This window comes from Monodelphis domestica, chromosome 7 (genome assembly GCF_027887165.1).
Source record: "Monodelphis domestica isolate mMonDom1 chromosome 7, mMonDom1.pri, whole genome shotgun sequence".
Classification (NCBI taxonomy): domain Eukaryota; kingdom Metazoa; phylum Chordata; class Mammalia; order Didelphimorphia; family Didelphidae; genus Monodelphis; species Monodelphis domestica.
This window is the reverse complement of record NC_077233.1, coordinates 3,757,212-3,779,855: the sequence shown is the minus strand read 5'-3', so window position 1 is coordinate 3,779,855 and position 22,644 is coordinate 3,757,212. Positions and strand designations below refer to the sequence as shown.

General features: G+C 53.2%; 1 protein-coding gene across 8 annotated transcripts in view; it reads left to right on the top strand.

Moving 5' to 3' along the window:
• HECW1 (HECT, C2 and WW domain containing E3 ubiquitin protein ligase 1) overlaps positions 1–22,644 on the top strand; it is a 322,507-nt gene that overhangs the window by 273,517 nt on the left and 26,346 nt on the right. For all 8 annotated transcript variants that reach the window (XM_056804109.1, XM_056804111.1, XM_056804114.1 and 5 more), the window contains 10 exons: positions 1–85; positions 1,979–2,164; positions 3,161–3,295; positions 8,417–8,522; positions 9,121–9,217; positions 13,020–13,103; positions 13,455–13,564; positions 17,266–17,386; positions 19,030–19,143; positions 19,825–19,977. The exon at positions 1–85 is cut by the window's left edge and continues 37 nt beyond it. In XM_056804109.1, the coding sequence (XP_056660087.1) occupies positions 1–85; positions 1,979–2,164; positions 3,161–3,295; positions 8,417–8,522; positions 9,121–9,217; positions 13,020–13,103; positions 13,455–13,564; positions 17,266–17,386; positions 19,030–19,143; positions 19,825–19,977 (1,191 nt within the window). The remainder of the gene's footprint in view (positions 86–1,978; positions 2,165–3,160; positions 3,296–8,416; positions 8,523–9,120; positions 9,218–13,019; positions 13,104–13,454; positions 13,565–17,265; positions 17,387–19,029; positions 19,144–19,824; positions 19,978–22,644) is intronic.

The window sequence follows — 22,644 nt, the reverse complement described above, 5'->3', positions numbered from 1 at the left end:
TCAGAAAATCACTCTGTTGCTCCAGTGCCCAGCTGTCAAGTTCCTCACCAACCCCGAGTTCTTCACTGTGCTGCATGCCAACTATGTGAGTCCCCTGAATGCCCGCACAGAGGTGGCCCCGGGTGGGCCCCCCTTTCTCTGTCTGCCTCTTGAGGGCCTGCGTGAGGGCAAAGGCTGTGGGAGAGGAGAGCAGAGGATGATATGGAGGGAGGAGAATGGACACAGCTGGTGACGTGAGGAGTGAGAAGGAGGGAAGAGCTGAGAGGGACGAGAAGGCTGTGGGCTTGGGTGCAGAGAGGATGAGGAGGCCCCCCTCCCCCAGGACCGGAAGGTCAGGGGAAGACCCGATGGTGAGCGTCCTTGCCAGAGGGGTCGGTTGGGGCCCTTTCCCATGCCTGACCAGGTTCCTGCCAAGCAAAGCTGCAGAAAGAACTCTGTAACCCAAACAACCACTCCAAGGGCATCCCTTGTTATTTTTCTGCTGAATGGGACAACCAGTCACCAAAGGGAGCATCACAGATAACCCCGAGGCTGCCCAGAGCAGTCGGGGCTCATGGAAGTGGCTGCTTCTCCAGTGAGAGAGGCTGCCCATGAGCTGTGCCCAGGAGAGCTGGGCAGAGCACTGGCCCTTCTGTGAGGGGGAGTGGAGAACTGAGGAGCAGGGAGAGCGGCGGTCACCGTGCCTCTTTGTAAAGGCAACTAAGTACCCCTGGCAGACTTGGGCTCAGGAACACCGGAGTCAAATGTAGCCTCCGGTACTCACGAGCCAGGTGATCTTGGGTAAGTCACTCACTTTCCATCTGTAAAAGGGGGCCATAACAGCCCCTGCCTGTCAAGACTGTCGTGAGGACAAATGAGATGCCACTTGTAAGGGCTTTGTGACCCCTGGAGAGCTCTGTCAGTGCTGGCTCGCCTTCCACACCACCTGGCTAAAAGAACTGAGAGGTGCAGAGTCTGCTGGCGCTCTGAAGCAGGGCTAGGGAGGGCCCCCAGTGTGTTCTCCTGTACACAGCAGGCCCTCAATAAATGCGCATTGACTGAAATTGGGCCCCAGGAATATTGATGAAGAAATGCCTGCCGTGCTCTTCCTGAGCTTAGCCAAATGGGTCTCTGCATGGACAGGCAGGATCCCCGCAGTCCCCCCACCGAGGGTGCTCAGACACCTGGGAAGGGCCTGCCAGGGCCGATGCTCTTCTGGTCCAGCCTTGGAGGGCAGCAGAAGCTCCAGGCCACCGGGAGAGCCTTTCGTTTAGTCACTGCTCTAGTGTCTAAGAAGGAGGCAGTGCAGTGCATTGTGAGCCAGAACGAGGGGTGGGAAGTCTTGGGTTCCAGTGTGACCTCAGACCCTTCCTCGCTGTATGACCCTGGGCAAGTCCTTTCACCCCCATTGCCTGCCCATTGCCGCTCTTCTGCCTTGGAACGCCTATACAGTAGTAAAAGTCACAGTGATACTGTCTAAGGAGAGTTTATGTGCACTCAGTGACCAGCGATGACCGCACGATGTCAACAGAGTTAGAGCGAGGCCACTAGTCTGCCATGAGCTTGTGGTCATGTGTGGACGAGCCTCCCTCCACGCGGGCCAGGCCAGGGGGGCCAGCCATGTGGATCTCCCCCAGGCGGCCCCAGGCCCGCCGAAGTCCCCTGGGCCCGTTGGTGCAGAGCTCCGCAAGCTTTCTTCCAGAAGCTCCGAGGGCCTTCGGACACCGGCCTTCCCTCCGGGACAAGAGTGGTGTCTGGGCTCTGCCTCCCAGGGCAAAGCCAGGTCTCCCCCAGACCCCGTCTCTCGGCTTCCCTAACGGGGGAGGCGGGCCAGAGCCGGGCATCTCCAGAGGTGTGAATTCGAATTCTGCCTCTGCTCCTTGCGGCCCTGGTTTGGGATCCTCAGCTAGAAAATGGGGCAGGCGGCTCCTCCTTGGTCTCGGGGGGTCTGTGGGTGCTGAGGGGCCCCTCGGGGGTGTCTCCTCTCTGCCGTCCCCAGAGTGCCTACCGCTCCTTCACCAATAGCACCTGCCTGAAGCACATGATCCTGAAGGTCCGCCGCGACGCCCGGAACTTCGAACGCTACCAGCACAACCGGGACCTGGTGAACTTCATCAACATGTTTGCGGACACCCGCCTGGAGCTGCCCAGGGGCTGGGAGATCAAGACGGACCAGCAGGGCAAGGTGAGCGGGGCGGCGAGGAGGTGGGGAGCGAGGGCGAGCCCGGGGCCCGGAGCGGGGGCGCTTGTGCGGGGGCCTGCCAGGGAGGGCCGCATCACGGTCCCGGAGGAGCAGAGCGCTTGCGCAGGTCTCCCTCCCGTCGTGCCTCCGTGGCACCGTCTCCAGCCCAGCCCGTCCAGCCCAGACAGACCATCTGCCTTAGCCGGGGAGCGCCCCACGCGCGGGTGGTCTTGGCGAGGCCGTTCCCTAACCCCGTCCACGGGGGCCCAGGGAGGTCGCGAGGCCCGGATGTAGCGTCCTAGAGTGGACAGAAACTCGTCAGGCACATCCTGTCCCTGGAGTCTCGCAGGCACCCTGGAGGGGAGTTTGGCAGATGGGGAAACTGAACAGAAGTCAAGTGATGTGGCTAAGGGCACCCCGCTAGTCGGTGCTGGAGGTGGATCCGAACCCAGATCCCCTGCATGCTCCCTGTGGGCCGCCCCTCCTCCCACGCTGTGAAGATGAAGTAGAACTAAGAGGAAGGACCTGAAGGACCTTCTATCTCCCGAGGCCCGGATTCAGGCCGGTGTGGGCTGCCTCAGCTCCCCTCCTCAGGAGGCACCCAGACTGGGGGGCCTGGGCCCCGATATGCACCGGCTGGCTGAGGGGTCTCTGAGGGAGGCTCCCCCGAGGGGCCGGGGCTGCACATGGTTTCAAGGCCCACCATGGCCTCTTCTTAGCCTCTGAACGTCACCCCCCACCGAAACCGTTCTTCCCCGAGCCAGGCGCCAAATAACAGTAAAGGGTCCTCTCCCCACCCCCAGCCAAGACGTGACAGTCGGGGAGGGGGACGAGGACAGTGGGGGGCGCCTGCCTGCCCAGCCCCCTCTGCTCTGGCCGCGCCCACCTCCGGGCCCCTGGGGACCTGTCCGTGGGGTGTTGCTGGCAAAGATGCCCCCACTTGACAGCTGACGAAGAGGTAAGACCAGACAGGCTGATGCTTTCCTTTCCCTGCGGCAGTCTTTTTTTGTGGACCACAACAGCCGGGCGACCACTTTCATCGACCCCCGGATCCCTCTTCAGAACGGACGTCTTCCCAACCACCTGACGCACAGGCAGCATCTCCAACGACTGCGCAGCTACAGTGCTGGGGAGGTAAGCCCCCGCCCCACTCCTAGGAAACGCAGTGTGGATCGAGCCGCAGGCCGGAACTGTGGAGGGCCTGGGTTCAAATCTGGCCTCAGACACTTCCTGGCTGTGTGACCTCGCATTGGCTAGCCCTTCCTGCCCTTCTGTTTTAGAATGGAGGCGAAGACAGAGTCTGGGTTGAAAAAAAGGGAAATGCAATGCATGGCAGCCCTCTTCCTTCCCTAAGGGGACCCCTAGTGGCATCAGCTTGTACCACGTGACACGTATCCGTACCTAATCTAATTAGCACTCGTGGTGGGCCAGGTACTGACCTGGGCATTGGGAACCCGGGAGCACACATGGATCAGTGCCTGCCCCCAAGGAGTTTACAGTCCAGTAGCCGAGGCACCAATAATCCTCCATGGCAGGATCTGCCTTTCTCTTTGATCGTATCCCTAGAACTTAGCACCATGCCTGGAATACAGTAAACTCTTCATAACTAGACGCTTATTTGTAGATGGATTGACAGCATTAATGAATGTTAATGTAAAAATTCGAAACAAAATATTAGCAAGGAGACGCTAGTAATCTACAAAGATTGTCCAGGAAGACCAGGCTGAATTTAGACCCGGAATGCAGGTTCCATGAAGCCACGAACATAATCGACTATCGCAATAAACAAAAATGATAGAAACCGTAAAAGATTTCATAGGAAAGAAACAACTGAGAAAAGGTAAATTCTTATATTATATCATAATGCAATACTATGTTATTCTATTTCTATAAACACAAGCTAAGTCGTATTTATCTAAGACCAAGAGCCAGGATCAAGCGGAGCCTTTCCACTAAGACCAGGGGCAAAGCAGGGGTGGTCATTCTCACCTCTGTTATTCACACGGTCATCGATTGCTAGCTACAGCAACAGGACAAGAAAAAGGAAGCGAAGAAATGGGCATAATCAAAGGAGAACTAAACCAATCACTGTTTTGCAAGGGATAGGATGACTTCCCTAGAGAAATCTTGAGTGTCAAATAAAGAAACAACCTCAGCAGAATTGCAGAGTATCAAATAATACCCACAAGTCCTCCGTCTCTCTGGAGATTATCAAGAAAATCCAACTGGAGGAAATGGAGAAATTCCACTGAAAATAGCTACAGAGGTGCCGAATATTTCTATGGCCACCTGCTGTGCCATACACAGTAATTATATGAGCACAGTTACAAAATACTCTGCACACAAATTGGATCTAAGGAACTGGAGAAATATCCATTGCTCATGGACAAGCCAAACCAACAGAATAAAAATGACAATAAACGGACTTACGTGTACAGGGCCAAAGCGATCAAGGATGACTTCATAGGCCAGAATTCATCTGGAGGGTCAAAAGATCGAGAATAAAAAGGTAGGGAGGAAGCTGGCCTGGCAGCAGCAGGTAGTGACGATACTACAAAGCCATAATCATCCAAACAACTTGGTCCTGGTTAAGAGGCTGATCAGTGGAGCAGACTAAGGCTGCGACAGGCAGAAGCAAACAAACACCGTAGCCCCACATTTGATAAACCGGAGATCTCAGCCATTGTAACAGATCTCACTATGCAACAAAAGCTATTGGAAGAATTGGAAACTATTGGGAACTAGGTAGAGCCAACAACACATTGCCAAGAGCCGCTCCAAACAGCTACACAATTTACACAAGAAACGTGACATAAGCAAGAGAACCAAGAGGGCCCTGGAAGACATTATGTGTCAGATCTATGGATAGAGCAAGGGTTGGTGGCCAAAAGAGAAAGAGTTTCGCAGGAGGCCAAATGGACACTTTAAGAACATAAAATGTAGATGATTTTGCACAAATTAAACCAAAACATCTAACATTAGAAGAAAAGCAAGAAAATGTTGGGGGAGGGGAGGACCTTTGCAGCGAGTTTCTCAGACAAAGATGACATTTCTAACATATTTGGGGATGTGACGAACAGCTCTGAGGTACCAGCTCATAGCCTGGCCAAGCTGACTAAAAACAGGAAAATGATAAGTGCTGAAAGGGCTGTAGGAAAACAGATCCATAATGCACTGTGGTTAGAGCCTATTAGCTGAATGTCCAAGTCTGCGCTCTCTCTCCTTTATTGATGAAAATATCTAGAGATGGTCATTTCCCCAGAAGTACTGCTTTGGCTGGATCCCAAAGACTTGGGCAAGTTATCTCATCCCAATGGTCCAACCTTTCTGCAACACAATTTGCAACTATGCACAAAACGCTAATAATTGTGTAGACAGTGACCAGTGATACTTCTACTAGTCTCGTACCCTAAAGATATCCAAGAAGGGGCAGCTGGGTAGCTCAGTTGATTGAAAGCCAGGCCTAAAGATGGGAGGTCCTAGGTTCAAATCTGGCCTCAGCCACTTCCTAGCTGGGTGACCCTGGGTAAGTCACTTGACCCCCATGGCCTAGCCCTTACCACTCTTCTGCCTTGGAGCCAATACACAGTATTGATTCTAAGACAGAAGGTGAGGGTTTTTAAAATAAATAAACAAACAAATAAACAAGTAAACAAATAAATAAATAAAGATAGATATCCAAGAAAGAGAGAAAAGACATCCCTCTGTCTCTACCTCTGTCTCTTGTTTCTCGCTGTCTCTCTGCCTCTGTCTGTCTCTCTCTCTGTGTCTCTCTCCCAGTCTGTCTCTCCTCTCTCTCCTCTCTCTCTCAGTCTGTCTCTCTCTCTCTCTCTCTCTCTTGTTTCTCTCTGTTTCTCTGTCTTTCTGCCTCTGTCTGTCTCTCTCTCTGTCTCTCTCTCTGTCTCTCTCTCTCTGTCTCTCTCTCTCTCTGTCTCTCTCTCTGTCTCTCTCTCTGTCTCTCTCTCTCTCTCTCTCTCTCTCTCTCTCTCTTGTTTCTCTCTGTTTCTCTGTCTTTCTGCCTCTGTCTGTCTCTCTCTCTGTGTGTCTCTCTCAGTCTGTCTCTCCTCTCTCTCCTCTGTCTCTCTGTCTCTCTCTCTCTGTCTCTCTCTCCTCTCTCTCTCAGTCTGTCTCTCTCTCTCTGTCTCTCTCTCCTCTCTCTCTCAGTCTGTCTCTCTCTCTCTCTCTCTCTCTTGTTTCTCTCTGTTTCTCTGTCTTTCTGCCTCTGTCTGTCTCTCTCTCTGTCTCTCTCTCTGTCTCTCTCTCTCTGTCTCTCTCTCCTCTCTCTCTCAGTCTGTCTCTCTCTCTGTCTCTCTCTCTCTCTCTCTCTCTCTCTCTCTCTTGTTTCTCTCTGTTTCTCTGTCTTTCTGCCTCTGTCTGTCTCTCTCTCTGTGTGTCTCTCTCAGTCTGTCTCTCCTCTCTCTCCTCTGTCTCTCTGTCTCTCTCTCTCTGTCTCTCTCTCCTCTCTCTCTCAGTCTGTCTCTCTCTCTCTGTCTCTCTCTCCTCTCTCTCTCAGTCTGTCTCTCTCTCTCTCTCTCTCTCTCTCTCTCTCTCTTGTTTCTCTCTGTTTCTCTGTCTTTCTGCCTCTGTCTGTCTCTCTCTCTGTGTCTTTCTCTCTGTCTGTCTCTCTCTGTGTGAGTATGTATATATATATGTACATATATAGATATGTATATATACAAAAATATTTTAGCTCCTCTTTTCATGGTGGTGAAGAATTGGAATCTGTGGGATGCCCATCAATTGGGGAATAGATGAACAAGTTAAAGTATATGATCATGATGAAATGATGCAAGGGACGGCTTCAGAGGAACGGGAAGCCTTAGGTGAACTGATGCAAAACGAAGTGACTAGAACAAGAGAACAATTAATGCAATAACAACAGTATTGCAGTGACAAACACGTCTGTAAGACCTTGGATATGTGATCCACACCGTGATTGACCCCAACTCCAAAGAACTCACGATGAAATCTCCTGCCCACCTCGAGAGAGAGAGCTTGATGTACTTAGAGTACACATTGGAGTCCAATGTTTGTTTCCATGGACAGACCAGTGTGGAAATTTGTTTTGCTTAACAATGAATATTTGTTTTGTTTTTCTTGCTTTCTTAATGGATGGGGAGGAGGGCATAAGAGGGAGAAAATTGAAATTGATTTTAGAAAAGAAGGAATGAATGGGTAGAAAAGAAGCGCTCCCACCACACTCTTTCTATGATCTAAATATGATCCCGGTCCTTAATCCAGGGAGGATAAAAACAAGAAAGAAAAGCTATAGACATATCGCTAAAGAATATGGATATACATCTTTAAATTAAAAAGTTAGCAAGGATACAATAGCAAATTATCACAAAGATTCGACACTATGACCACGCTGTCCTTACATCAGAAAGCAGGGCTGGGGCGACATTACGAAAACAACGAACATATTTGACCATATTAATCACAAGAATAGCAGAAAGCCCGTGATTATGATGCTTTCATCCTTTCAGCACTCCGTTTGTAGGTTCATTAGTGACCTGCTGAAAAGCAGAATAATACCCCTGACGTTCCGCGTGAGATTCATGTTTTCAAAACAGTCTGATGGTTTGGCTTGAACAGGTGTGTGAAGAGATCAGTGTGGCGTAGGAGACAGAAAGCTGGCCTTGGCGTCAGGAACTCCTGAGTTCCAATTTTGCCTCTGATCGGTATTTGACTGTGTTACCTTGGGCAAGTCAGTGGGCCTCCCAGAGCCCCTTCTAGTCTCAGTTACGGATGGCTTGTGGTGGTGCCTCCGTTCTCTCAGTCTGTCCAGCGCATCATGGCCCCATTTGGAATTTCTTGGCAGAGCTACGGAACGGTTGGCCATTTCCTTCTCCGGGTCATCTAACGGAGAAACAGCCAAAGAGGGTGAAGTGGCTTGCCCGGGTCACACGGCTAATAGGAGTCTGGGGTCAGATCTGGGCTCTTGAAGATGGGCCTCCCTATCTGCAGCCCCACACACTCTGCCCTCTGCCCCTTGGCCTCCCGGGCTGGTGGACATCAGAGGGCCGGCAGGAAGGAGTGCTGCTTGTGATTCAACCCGATGGCCCTGGAGCAGAGCCATCCTGTCGAAGCTCCAGACTGGCCCATGCCTTCCTGAGGGTCTCCTTTCCTACCAGCTCCGCGGGGGAGCTGACACCCACGGAACCAGCCTGACTTGGCCCTCCCCTAGCTGGGAACCTCCCCTTGGCAATGGCCCCTGGGGTGCTCTCTTCCTTTTCCTTTTCCTTTCTCAACCAGGCATCCGAAGTCTCTCGGAATCGAGGCGCTTCCCTCCTGGCCAGACCAGGACACAGCCTGGTGGCGGCCATCCGAAACCAACACCACCATGAGTCGTTGCCTCTGGGTGAGTCGGGCCGGCCTTCTGGGCCTCAGAGCATGGCCCTGCCCTCTCCCTCCTCCCTTCAGACTCGGCCGTCCCAGAGGAGAGCTCAGAGCTCCTAGGAAAGCCTCTCGGGGCTCTTGGCCGTCCCGTCACGGGCAGCCCAATGGTCACGTGTCGCCCTCAGAAGTGATGGGCTCTGGGAGCTTCCTGCTTGCAGGATCCCAGATGGAGACCTGACAGGGCACTTGGCAGACCCGTTGGGCAGCCCTTCGTTTCTAACTGGGCTGCAGTAAGCCAAAGGTCTGTTGTATACTTGGAAGCGAAGTGCATTCCCTCTACGGGCCCCACAGCCCATTCGCTCGGCTTCGCTCCGGGTCCTGGTGGGGTTATTACCCAGCATTCACACTGATTTCGTTCGAGCTCAGACTGCGTGCCGGGCCCCGCCTGGAAACAGAATTCGGGCCCGGGTCGCTGAGAAGCCCAGCGTGGCGCGCCCTGCCCTGACGACGAGGCAGGGGGCCCCCAAACTCCTCCCTAGTCCTAGTCGCAGGTCGAGCAGCAAAAAAGATCTCTGGGCTCTAGACCCAAGTGAGCGAGCATCCTGTGCTGTCTCTTCCAGCGTACAATGACAAGATCGTCGCGTTCCTCCGCCAGCCAAACATTTTTGAAATGCTGCAGGAGCGCCAGCCAAGCCTGGCCAGGAACCACACACTCAGGTATGGGCCTGTCTGTTTATCCTGTGACTCAGTTTGTCCAGCTATTAACCCACAGAGCCAGAAGGGCCAGGAGAGCGGGTAGGACGGCCCACCGCCTGCATGATTCGCTGTTTGGTTATTGGCTTCATGATTCTCAACCGGTCTCTAAATACAAAGGGAACAGCCGCGAGATAAGTGCAGTGGGCATCGCAGGAGTCAGTGGGAAGGAGCCCCAGGGAGGTAGCATTTACCCCAAAAGCCCAGAGAGAAGGTCCACAGTCCAAGGTCACACAGGTACCAGAAAGTCAGGCCTCCTGGCCCCAAACCAATACAGGGTGCTGTGTGCGAGCCACAGAGACAGACAGACAGACAGACAGACAGACAGAAACAGGTGGGGGGAGACAGACAAGACACAAAGAGGGAGACAGAGAGAGACAGAGACAGAGAGGGAGAGGGAGAGAGACAGAGACAGAGAGATAGAGACAGAGAGAGAGAGAGAGAGAGAAAGAGAGAGAGAGACAGAGAGGGAGAGAGAGAGAGAGACAGAGAGGGAGAGAGAGAGAGAGACAGAGAGAGACAGAGAGAGGGAGAAAGCGACAAAGAGAGAGAGACAGAGACACAGAGAGAGACACAGAGAGAGAGAGAGAGACAGAGAGAGAGAGACAGAAAGAGAGAGAGAGGGAGGAAGGGAGGGAGAGAGGGAGGGAGGGAGAGAGAGACTAAGAAAGAGAGGGAGAGAGAGACCAAGAAAGAGAGACAGAGAGAGACAGACAGCCAGAGAGCAGCAGCAGCAAAGGAAGTTTTAGGGAGCTACCCATCTCTTCTACCATCTTTACCAAGCCTGCCTTTACCCCAAACCTTGTGGAGACCAGACCATCTGTGTATTAGAAACTGAAGCCCATTAAAAAGCCAAGTTTACTTGAGAGGCATAACGAGACTATAAACTGGAAGGGAACTCGTTGGCCAAATAGTGACCAATCCCATGTACTCAGCATTAGATGAGACTTGTCAAACAAAGAATACCAGCATAAATTCCCAACTTAGAATAGAAATATCCCTGCAAAATGCCATTTTCCGAAAGCCCAGGGCTGCCCATGTTACCCCCTTCCTCAGTAAACTACAGGGATTTCCCATGGTCTCCAGGATCCAATGCACAGTGCCCAGTTTGGCATTCAAAGCCCTCCATAAGTGGGCCCTTCCTGCCTTTCCAGTCTTCTTGCACCTTTTTCCCCACTGAGTTCTCTTTAGTCCAGTGACGACATCTTGGTAGTTGCCAGAACAAGACCCTCCATCTCTCAGCTCTGTCAATGGCTTGCACATAGTAGGTGTTTAATAAATGTTTATTGGTTGATGGAGAATGAAAGCAGAATTCTTCACACTAATTATTCCTGGAAAGGGATTGGCAAGGAAACCTCAGCTGCTACCTGGCATGATTCCAGGAGGGCCAACCTTAGTATTAGGTTAGGTGGACTTCCCAACTCCCAGCAAAAAGAAAACAGAAAATGGGCATGAACACGCACCCCTTCACGAGGGCCCAGCAATGGTCATTGGCATAAAACTACAGAGCAAGACAGAACTCCCTAATGCCCAGCGCAGCTAAAAATATTGGGAAGGGTTGTTTTCTTCCTACATGGAACTTTGTCTAGCTATCAACCCCTCAGAGGTTACCTTCCATAAACTCTGCCTTACATCATCATCATCATCATCATCATCATCATTAGCTGTGTGACCTTGGGCAAGTCACTTGACTTCATTTGCTCCGTTTCTTCATCTGTAAAATGAGCTGGAGAAGGAAATGGCAAATCACTCCAGTATCTTTGCCAAAAAAAACAAACAAACCCACAGAAGGTCATGAAAAATCAGACACAACTAAACAACAACAATCTATCTATATCTTTCTATATCTATTTTAGACAGAAGACTGGATGACCACTTAGGAATGTCATAGAGGGAGTTGTTGTTCTAGCACAGGTTACTAGCTCCCCTCAAAAGCATAAAAGTTCAAAAGGCTTAAAACAGAAACAGAATATTGGATAGACCCCCTTTAGAAGCTTCCCTGGAGAATGTGGACATGGAAGGCCTGAGCCAACACTATAGAGAAGAGGCCCCAAAGCCCAGAAAACTCCAATATCCTTCCCTGCCCCTCTGCTCCAGGGGCATGTGTACCAGGACACAGAGGGCTCATCACTCGGTGCCAATGCTGCCCTCCATGGTCCCTCTGGCTCCCCATCTGTGTAGCGCTGCTCAGCTCACAGTGACAGCAGCTGCAGAGCAGATGCTCAGGATCCCTGCTCCCTGGCATGGTTAGTGCCCCTATTTTTCTTTACCTCCAATCCCCACCTTCTAAAGTCCTCAGCAGCCATCGCCAGTTGGACTCCTGCCCGGACTGTCTTCCTACCTGTAGTTCTCCTGAACTGCCAGCAGATGGTGCCAGATCTCCTTTCCCAGAAGTTCGATTAGCAATCTTCTGGCTCATGTTCGGTCTTGGCGCATGATGTCTGCTGCCCAAATCATGCCCACCGACCTACCTGGAGCTTTCTAGAATAAAACAAAAAACCTTAGCACTGGGAGGGGGCGGGGGATGGAAGTAATGAGCTCAGAGCCCCCAGATCAGAACTAAATCCTGGCTTTTCCCCTCCCTGCCCAGGTGATGCAAAGGAAATCGCTCCCTCCTCGAACCCCCAACTCTTATCTGGAGAAGGAAAGAGTGGGCTAGCTGGGCTGGAAAGCCCAAACTCTCTCAGCTCAAATCTCATTTCATGGGTCTGTTTGTCACGTCTTTTAAGAAGCTTCCGTGGATGTGCTGGGCAGGTTCTAAAGAGCAAACAACAGGCAGCATCTTCTGTGTCTGCCTCCCCTTCTTGGCAGAGGGGTGCCAGCAGGGAAGAGTGGTGGAGGGCGCCTGTGCCCGGGAGCCCCGAATGTAAAGCCAGACCCTCCTTAGATAGGCTCCTTTTCCTCAACTGCATTAGCTGTGCTTTTTTCCTCCTTTATCAGTCCACAGGAGCACGTGTTTATTTTGTATCCGTTTCACCAAATGCGTGTCTTGGATTCATTGTCTCCCTCCATAGTTCACCCTCAAAGAGCATCTTTCAGTCACTCGCTCTGTCCCAAACACTGAGGTGAAAAGAGAGCAGAGCGTGCTCCCTGCCTGGCCTCCAGGAGCTGACACCCTGCAGGAGGACGTGGAAGGGAGAGAGAAATCGAGATGGATAGAAAGATGGTGGGAAGCTAAATAGGTGGACGTAGAGAGAGAGAGAGCAATGGAGAGAGGGCCAGATGGATGGATGGAGAGCTACGGTCATGGGTAGATTATAGATCTACAAACACACATGTGTACACATTTTAGAGAGAGAGAAAGAAATGTAGAAGGTAGAAAAATTGGGGGCAGCTGGGTGGCTCAGTGGGTTGAGAGCCAGGCCCAGAGACAGGAGCTCCTGGGTTTAAAACTGGCCTCAGACACTTCCCAGTGGTGTGACCCTGAGCAAGTCACTTGACCCCCCCTGCCTGGCCCTTATCACTTTTCTGCCTTGGAACCAATACATAGTATTGATTCCAAGACAGAAGGGAAGGGCTTAAAAAAAGAAAGTAGAAAAATTAAAAACAGTCTTAAAAATGTTTCAAAACAAATTTATCTCATGATGGGAGACTAGAAGGTCCCTAAAACCCTTGTAGTTTGGTTGGCATAGAATTCTCTTCACTAAGTGAAAAACAAATGGAGTGGGAGGCTGTGCATTATTCAGCTGCATTGGGAAGAAGGAGCTGGAGAGACCCACGAGGGTGGATCCATTCACTCGCATCCTTTCCCGTCTCTGGTGCTTAGGGAGAAGATCCATTACATCCGCACAGAGGGCACGCATGGGCTTGAGAAACTGTCCTGTGATGCGGACCTGGTCATTCTGCTAAGGTAAGGGCTCCTGGATCCCCCACCAGAACCAACAGGCCCACCGTACGCACGGCCCCCTCCCATCCAGCCAGGAGCACGGGACGGGGTGGAGACTGGAGGCCAGCCCAGGCCAGCCCTTGCTCCAGAGCCAAAGGTCAGGAATCACATCTGGTGGGAAGCTTGTGGGAGCTTGATTAGTGCCCAGCCTTGTAGAGGCCTGGAGATCCTGGCAGGGAAGATTAGACAGACCTCTGTGGGCTATGCCCTGCTTGGATCCGATGGAGCTGGTTAGGGCCCTCGCCTCCTTGTCCCAATCAGTGCCCTCTGGCACACGGCAGAGAGAGCCCTGACCGACCTGTCCTTGCTTTGCAGCCTCTTTGAAGAAGAGATCATGTCCTACGTCCCCCTGCAGGCCGCCTTCCACCCTGGCTACAGCTTTTCCCCTCGGTGTTCCCCCTGCTCGTCGCCTCAGAACTCTCCAGGTGAGCTCCGGAGCTTCCTCCCACCCGGGAGGGACCAGCCAAACTAATGCCTAGCCAGAAACGGGTTTTCTGGTTGTTCTTTCTTGGTCCAAAGGCATCAGGGATCTGCGTCTGAAAGTCACGTCCACCCTCAGAGAAGAGGTCCAAGCACTGTAAATGTGCACACACACACACGCGTGCACACACACACGCACACACACGTGTACACACGCACACACACACACACACATATATATGTATATGCAGGAGAAATAGGGAGAGAATGCACACACAGTAGCTTTAGAGGGGATCAGGAAAGGCTTCGTGCGGAAGGTTGGAAGATTTAAAAATGCCAACATCGCACTTGAGCCTTACAAGCCCCCGGTAAGAGAGGCACTACGGGGATGGCTGCCCATTTGCAGACAAGGATGCCGGGACAGAGAATTTGAGCGATCTGGTACAAGGGCCGGAGGCAAGATGGATTCTCTGGGCAGGGAACGCCCATTCTGATTGCAATGCAGACTCCCAGGAGACTGATGGGAACAGGGAGGGGTGGGAGCCTGGGCGTCCTCAGGGGATCTGCCAGGTGGACTTGTTACCGCCACGGGCTGTGTGTGAGGTGCCATTGCTTCGAGTCCCCTCCCCTCTCTGCCGTGCGTGGGTTCTGATCCGAGTTCTAGCACGGACACTGGAGTTCCAGGCGGCCCGGGGACATTTGGCTCGAGCCGCCCAAAAGGGGACCCATCATGAGAACCCAAGTTCAGACTATCCAGACATCTGGATCCTGGGATCGTGGAGTCACCTCAGAAAAATGATAGTGAACCCCATGAGCCGTGATGAGGTCACCTATGAGGGAGTGGAAAGAGGATTAGGGGCCTGGGACAGTCTTGGGCAACACCCGTCACTGAGAGGCTTTATAGGTCTGATTAGCCAGCAAAGGAGACGAGGAGGGAGCGTGGGAGAAAGTGGTGTGGCCAAAAGTCAGAGGGGAACGTCTAGGAGAATGTCCAGTGTGGCGGCTGAGGGGGGACGATGAGGACTGCGGCACGGGCACTAGAGGCCACCAGCGATGAGCCTAGAAAGCAGGCTGTGGGTGGCTGAGAGGAACAAGATGGCAGGAGGAGGGGCGGCTTTTTCTAGGAGTTTGGCTGAGAGAGAGTAAAGAGATGATGGGCCACAGGTGGAGGAGGGGCCAGGAAAAAGGGTTGGGTTGGCTACGTCTGAAGACAGTGAGAAAGGGATCTGGGGAGAAGCTGAAGAGGAGAGAGAGAAGACTTAGCAACATAATGTTCTCAGACGGAGGAGACGGTCTCGGCAATATCCACCCCCCACGAATGAAAACAAAGCCAGGCTGGTCTGCACTGTTCCCCAGAGAGTGGACCCGCTTCTAATCTCCCTAGATGCTCCCTAAGCCCTCCCTGGGCTGTTTTAGAATGAAGTCAGGCTCTCTGGTGGTCTCCACTCGTCGTGACTTTTTAAGCCTTCACTTGCGCTCTCTGATGGCCTCCATTGTCGGAGATCCCTGACAGGGAGGAGCTCAGCGGTCATGACCGTCAGCTCTAAACAGCGCGTCTGGGCTGCATGATCGCTGGGGCTGGGGGACCCCCTTTCCTGAGCCCTATTACTCAGGCTAGACCCTCTCCTTCCCAGGGCTACAAGGGGGCTTCATGCCACTTGATCCTAGCCAACAGTGACGACTGAGTCACGACGCTCCTTAGGTGTCAGGCTAGGCCACCCTGAACGCTTGTCACAAGAGGTGAGATGCCAGATGAGACTTCCAGCACAGCAACTCCCCAAATCTGGCATCGTCCCAAACCCCTGAAAAAGTAGATTTTACCAATGGACGTGCTCCGAAAAAAATCCTCACTAAAGGGGGCAGCTGGGTAGCTCAGTGGATGGAGAGTCAGGCCTAGAGAAGGAGGTCCTGGGTTCCAATCTGGCCTCAGACACTTCCCAGCTGGGTGACCCTGGGCAAGTCACTTGACCCCCATGGCCTAGCCCGGACCACTCTTCTGCCTTGGAGTCAATACACAGTATTGATTTAGGTTTGGCGTTCCCAATTCTCTTCCTTCAGTCTCTCCTGCACCCATGGAGAAGGCAAGCAACATCTTATCAGCTATGCCTGGAAATCATGCAAAACATATTCCATGTTAGCCATGAAGCAAGAAAGACGAGTGGAAAATGCCTTCTTCAGTTTGCACTCCGAGTTCAGCAGTCCTCTCTGGAGGTGGAGAGCGCCTTTTCCATCCTAAATCCTTGGGGGGTGTCTTGGATCATGGTACAGATCAGAGCAGCCGAGTCTTTCCCCATTGATCATTGTTGCAATGTTGTTGTCACTGTGTACGCGGTTCTCCCGGTTCTGCTCGCTTACTTGGCATCCGTTCATGTAAGTCTTTCCAGGGTTTTCTGCGTCTCTCCTACTTGTCGTTGCTTCGTATCTCCGTTTCTGAAGTGCTCCTCCCCTCCCTCCCCGACAAGGAAGACGGTGTTCCACCACCATAGTCTACCTCTTCTGCAGAGCAGAGAGAGCCATGCCTTTTCTTGCCTCTTTCCCAGAGCCAAGCTCAGGCTTTCTAACTGAGTCACTTCTTTTCAGGGTTTTGTTCTTTCTGGTTATACTCCTAGGATCGTTGGGTATATTTTTTCCCTAGTTCTCCTTAACCAAGTGGCTAGACCTAGGTTCAGGAAGCCCTGAGTTCAAGTCCAACCTCAAACATTTACTAGTTATATGATGCTGAGATAAGATATTATTCCTAAAGAGATAGGCAATAATTACAGTTCTGTATAATTGCTTGCTATTGTGATGGTTATTCTCGAGCATCTATGGATACCCCATGTGTGTCATTTCTGTCTTTCCTTTAGATTTAGGGGTAAACATTGGAATTACAAAGGACTCTAAGAATTTAGACACATTTGTCCTGGATGTTTCTCCCCTATTATAATTCATTTTTCTGTTTTGGCCAAATGGCCTTGACTATGGTCTAGGAGTGGGTAAGGGGTTCCCATCGGCATGTCAGCTTGTAATAATTATGGAGAATGACAAAAGCCCCAGAATCCAAGATTTCAGAGTGAGACGGGACCCCATGAGGCCTCTAGTCCGATCTGCACCACAACATGTCCCATCCATGGCCATCCCTCTCCAGCCAAGGGTATCCAAGGAAGAGGGAGCCTATGCCTTCCCAAGGCAGCCTATTGCCCTGTAGTGCTCAAAGTTAGCAAGTTTTCTCAGCGCCCAGTCTAGACGGCCTCTTTGTGGCATCTCCCCAGTTCTTCTGATTTGGCCCTCTGGGGTCCACCCTAAGGCAACCCTCAGATACTTTCACTTAGCTTTCCTGTTCCCACTGAAATGCCCGCCTCCATCCCATTCCCCGTGCCAGCGATCAAGCCTCCCCCCTTCTGCAGCGGGGAGGATGGTTGGTGTGAAATGATGCCCACCCTAGCAAACATCGCCACCGTCTCGGTTGGCTTGGCCCAACTGGCTTCCTTGATTAGAGGGATCCTCCAGAAGAAGAGCAGGGCTTTGGGGAAAATCGCCTACGTCGGCTTTTGTTTTCATTGGGAGAATGTTATGTACTTGGTTCATTCAGAGTATTTTTCCGCAGTCTGGTTCATGTTCTTTCCCTCCCGGAGCCAACGCGCAGTTCCTCCGGTTTTGCCCCTACAAAGCATTTTAAGACCTTTTCCCTCAAGAGACATTCGCAAGGTTCTGTTTTCGCCCACAGGCTTGCAGAGAGCCAGCGTGAGAGCCCCCTCACCCTACAGGAGAGACTTTGAAGCCAAGCTCAGAAACTTCTACCGAAAACTCGAAGCCAAAGGATTTGGTCAGGGTCCGGGGAAGATCAAGTGAGTGTCCCAATGCCGGCCAGCGCGTCCCACCCTGCTCCCCACGGGACTTGCAACTCAGCGAGCATTTGTTAAGAGCCTCCCATGTGCCAGGCTCAAGGACTAATGAGACAAGCAGAGTCCCTGCCCCTGAGGAGCTTGCCATCCAGCGGGGGCTCCACCCACAAAAAGGAGACTGGAAAGGGAGAGCCTGGGGGCAGTGCGCCCCGGAGTTCTTTCCTGTCCCCTAGAAAGAAAGGCAGCGGGAGGAACCTTCTACTCAGAGAGGAGGGGGCTGAGGAGGTCAGGCTAGGCTTGAGTTAAGCAGCCTGGTGGGGAGGTGCGAGATGATGAGCATTTCCTGAGTGTGAGTGTGTGTGAGTGAGTGTGTGTGAGTGTGCGTGAGTGTGAGTGTGTGTGAGTGAGTGTGAGTGCATGTGTGTGAGTGTGTGCGTGTGTGCGTGTGAGTGTGTGTGAGAGTGTGTGTGTGAGTGTGTGTGTGTGTGCGTGTGGTGGGGGGAGCGGAGGAGTCTCTTGTTCCCTGGAATGGAAACCCAAGAGAACAGCAGGTGCAAAGTGGGCCTCAGCAGGTCTTGACCATCAGATGAAGCCTGCACCCCAATTTCCATGCCCCCCACCCCCATGATCCCACTGTCATGACTTCTTCAGGTAAGATACATTGTTTGTTTGTTTTTAAACTCTTCCCTTCTGTCTTGGAATCAGCACTGTGCGTTGGTTCCAAGGCAGAAGAGTGGGAAGGGCTAGGCAGTGGGGGTTCAGTGACTTGTCCAGGGTCACCCAGCTGGGAAGTGGCTGAGGCCAGATGTGGACCTCCTGCCTCCAGGACTGGCCCTCTATCCCCTGCACCCCGCAGCTGCCCCAGATAAGATAGGTTAGGGTTCCCATAGAATGTAAACTCCGTGAGAGCAGACGGCTTTCTTCCTCGCCTTGTGTCCGCGGCGTTTGGTATTGTCCTGGGACTGAATGACCGTTGATTGACGGTCATGAGCACCGACAGATGGGCGGGAGAGGTCCAAGAGTCCCTCCTGTGAAAGACAGACAAGGAGAATGAGCAAACACTGGCTTCCTGGCGACCCTTCTAAGAACAAGGAAGTCTGTGGCTCACTCGTGAAGCCAAATTCCATCCAAACCAGTACCGTAAGAAGCATCTCCTGAGCACCCTCTGTGCGGGGGCTCTTAGCCGCCTTCGAGGGCGCAGACACAAGGGCTAACCGCCCTGCTCCCCAGGGGCTCCGCCATCCTTGTGGAGCCCAGCCCACAATGTCTCCTCTTCCATCCGTCACGTGGTTAAGGCACATGTTCACAGCCCCTCCAATGGGTGGCATTTGGTGCTGGCGAGGGCCTCAGGCAGCCCGAGGGAAGCCAGAGGAACGGCCTCACCACGATGGGAACCATCCCATCCCTGAAGCAGTGATCTTCCCCGAGTCCCAGTGCCCCGGCTGGCTCCAGCGCAGCGGCCCGAGACTTCAGGGCATCTTTCTTCTTGCCTTTCTCTAAGAGGAGCTGCTCCGCAGCCCTCACTCCCTACAAGCTCATTCGCTTGATCCCAGGGCACAGGGAGGGGGCGGTAGTGAGCGTGGACGTTGTGTGTTCTTCCCTGAGTGAGGTCCTGCTGGCCCTCCACGGGCCTCTCTCTGCCCCAGGCTCATCATACGGCGAGACCACTTGCTCGAAGGAACCTTCAACCAAGTGATGGCCTATTCCCGTAAGGAGCTCCAGCGGAACAAGCTGTACATCACGTTTGTTGGAGAGGAGGGGTACGGTGCCAGCCACTTGGTCCTGAAGCCAGCATGGGAGGGAGAGCAGGGCGCGGGGACTCCAACTCATTGGTCCTCAGGAGAACAGACAGCGAAGGTGGGAAGAGCCCGGGAGAGCTCTGAGGCTTTGCCCAGACTTGGGACCCGGGACCTCGAGGGTTGGTTGGTTGTCTAGCACATGTGTATTGGGGCTTCTTCAGGCCTCGATCGACTGAGGTAGGTCCCAGCTAGCTGAAAAGGCATCCCCGGCGGACCACGGGTCTGAGGGTCCAGAGCCAAGCAAGCTCAGGTCAGAAGGTTCCCAAGGAGGCCTGGCCTATTGAGCCATGTGCTCAGACGAGGCAAGGCTACCATTGGAAAGGGAGCGCCCACACGCAAACTCTTTGAGGATGTGTTCTTTCAAATGGCCAGACTTGGTAGAGTAAATGTCAAGAGTGAGGAGCAATGCCGCGGGCAATTCTAGTGCCTCCCTCTCCTCCCTCTCTGGCGTAGGGGACTCTACCTGCTGATGGCGGCCTCCGTCAGACGCTGAGGCCAAATCCACTCATTCCACTCTATGGCTTGCCATTATTTTCTGCCCTCAAAAATCAGGAAAAACTAAAGTGGGAGGAAATCCAAGACTTGGGAAGCTTGGCTTCCTGTGTAGCCATGGCAACGAGCCTCCTTCTGCTTCTATTCCAGCCTGGACTACAGCGGACCCTCGCGAGAGTTCTTCTTCCTTCTGTCTCAGGAGCTCTTCAACCCTTATTATGGCCTCTTCGAGTATTCTGCTAACGACACGTACACGGTCCAGATCAGTCCCATGTCTGCCTTTGTGGAAAATCATCTCGAATGGTACAGTCTTTCCCTTGCTTCCCTTTCTGTGCTTACAGGTCCTCGGGGTGGGGAGGGGGAGAGACACCAACGAGAATGTTGTTGAAAGGGCACCTACTAAGTGCTTTGTGAGGGGGCTGCTTGAGCCACTGCAGTGGGATGGAGTGGGTTTCCCTCCTACTTTGATGTCTCTGGTAGAGACTAAATGACCCCTCGTCAAGTGCCTAATTGTGGGTATCAGGCAGGACCACCACAGTCAACGTCTGGAAGTTTCCTCCTCTTGTCCTAGGGGTCACCAGAGGCTCAACAAGAGCCCGATTTGTGGGAATGAAAAGGTCTTCAGAGAAGACTGTGGCTTTGGTCCCCCAACAGGGCTGGAATCAGCCAGGTGGGTCCTCCTCAACTTGCTTTGGGATCCATGAGAGGACAAGTCATGGAGAACAGGCCTGGAGAAAAGCCGCCATCTTGTGTCAGGGTTCTATAGCAAGTGAGCGTGTTTGAAGGGATGAGTTTGAAAGGACTGTCCCCTTATGAAACTGAGGGGGGCAGAGATGACCCCCTTTTGTTAAACTACTACCATTCTTGCCAGCTCTAAACTTGGGGCCCTTTGACCTTGGGCATTCTATAGAGCTTGAGCGCGAATACTTGCTTAGCTTGAAGGAAAATCCACTTGAATGGAGGTGAGCACCAAAAGCTTCTAGTGGTCTCTCTGTGCCCAATGGCCCAGATGCTTGTGTCCTCCACCCCCACCCCAAATAGCTCCTGTGATGATAATAGGAGCAGATAAAATACCCTCATTGCCCTGGAGCTGTGCTGGGGAGCCTGTGGCACGCATGCCGGTTCATGCCAGAGGGGGCCACTCCCCTCTGTTCTCCTCACATGCCCCAGCTGGGACTTTTTTCCACTCCCCCGCCTCTCTGCCCAGTCACCCAATGGGAGTGCTTCCCCCTCCCCTGTCTGGGGTAAGGTGGGGACTCATGTGGACGTGAGGGTGCAGTCTAGAGCCTTACAGTCTCTAAAAGGTTCACCATCACTGGACTGGACTGGAGGCTCGAATAGAAAGCATCTCCTCAGGGATTCCTCAGACTTGGACTTGTGGGATGGACCCGGCACAGGGGATGGGGGAGAAACCCAGGCATAGCACACAGAACAGAAAAGCCAGCGCCAACATGGCTCTGCTTCAGGGCAGTCTGAAGGGCATCCTCACAGCTTGATTTAGTTCCCTGCGGAGGGGTCCCCACGGGAGGAGAGCAGGGATCCTCTGAGCCAATGTGGGCGTTCAGACCTTTCCGGAGGGTTCTTCCACCCCGCGGCAGGGGATGATCCTCTGGCTTTTTATCTCGGGGGGCACATGGATCACCTCTGCATGAAAGGGTGGGGGTTCCTGCCTCCCCCCTCCTCTCCAGCTGGTTCATCAGGCCACAGGGGGCTGGGCCAGGTAGGGAACCCCACAGACAGGCCACCCCTGAGGCTGGCAGGAGGCGACAGAAACCAGGCTGGCTCTGACTTCCAGCCTGCAGCCACCAGTCAGTGAGGGAGCAGCTGAATGAATGCTCAGATACAAGGCTTGGCAGGGATGGCCAGGAGCAGGGTGGCTCCCACATCTTCCCCTTCCAGCCACGGTCCCCAAAGAACAAAGGATGCCTTTAGGGAAGCTTCATGAGGGAAGTAGAGTAGAATAGTGGAAGGAATCCTGAATTCAAATCTCCCCGCTGGCCCCAGCTGAGGCCCTGTTGCCTGCCAGGAGATGCGAGCTCTCCTGGGGCCTCCCCACAGCCCTGAGGGAGCTGATGTTATTATCATCTCCATTTATAGATTGGGAATCTGAGAAGCCAAGAAATGAAGTGACTCGCCCAGGGTCACACAGCCAGCAAAGGCAATAGGGAGGCCGGCTGTCCCCGACTCCAGGCCCACAGCTCTCCTGGGGCTGCAGGGAGGGAGAGCCTGGATGCAGGAGGGGAAAGACTCAGAGCCCCTCGCTCCGCCAAGGACAGGCAAATCTCCCCTAGGCCAGGGCTGCCCTTGGGAGGAGAGGCGGCCCAGTGTCCCAGCCTGGCTCAAGGGGCTCCGAGGCCTTGAGGGGTGGGTGGGGACGGCCCAGAGAACTCTCCAAGAATGTGGTAAGGCAGGCGCGGCTGGAATGTGAGCGGCTGGCCAGGAGGCAGCTTAGCCTATTGGCTGAGGAAGGGAGTTGGGGCAGCAAAGTACAGGGCAGGGAGCTGTCTCGGGCCCACAGGTTATACACCCAAAGGACCACAGACGGGAGCGAGAAGGGACCTTCAAAACCAGAGTTCCGGTCCCTCACTTTACAGATAAGGAAACTGAGGCTCAGAGCATCTCCATCAGGTCAATCCTGTGTCTGAGATGGGACTGGAACCCAGCGCTTCCCCCGCAAAATCCTCTGCTCTGGGCCACACTAGAGGGGTCAAACACAAACCCTGTGGACCACGTTGGGGCCACAAACCCCCCAAGAGCGGTGTAAGCACAGGAAAATGCAATGGGGGGATACGGAGCAAAATAAGCAAAGCCACCAGGAAGCCAGAGAATTGGCCGTCAGCCCATGGGCAGGGGTCTTCTGTCCCGGTTAGTGGCCCCCTTCCTCTCTGCCGCCATGTTGCCTCCCACTCAACATCAGTCTGCCTGTTGGGTCAGCATCAACCCTGGGCCATCCCCATGGAGACTTTCCCC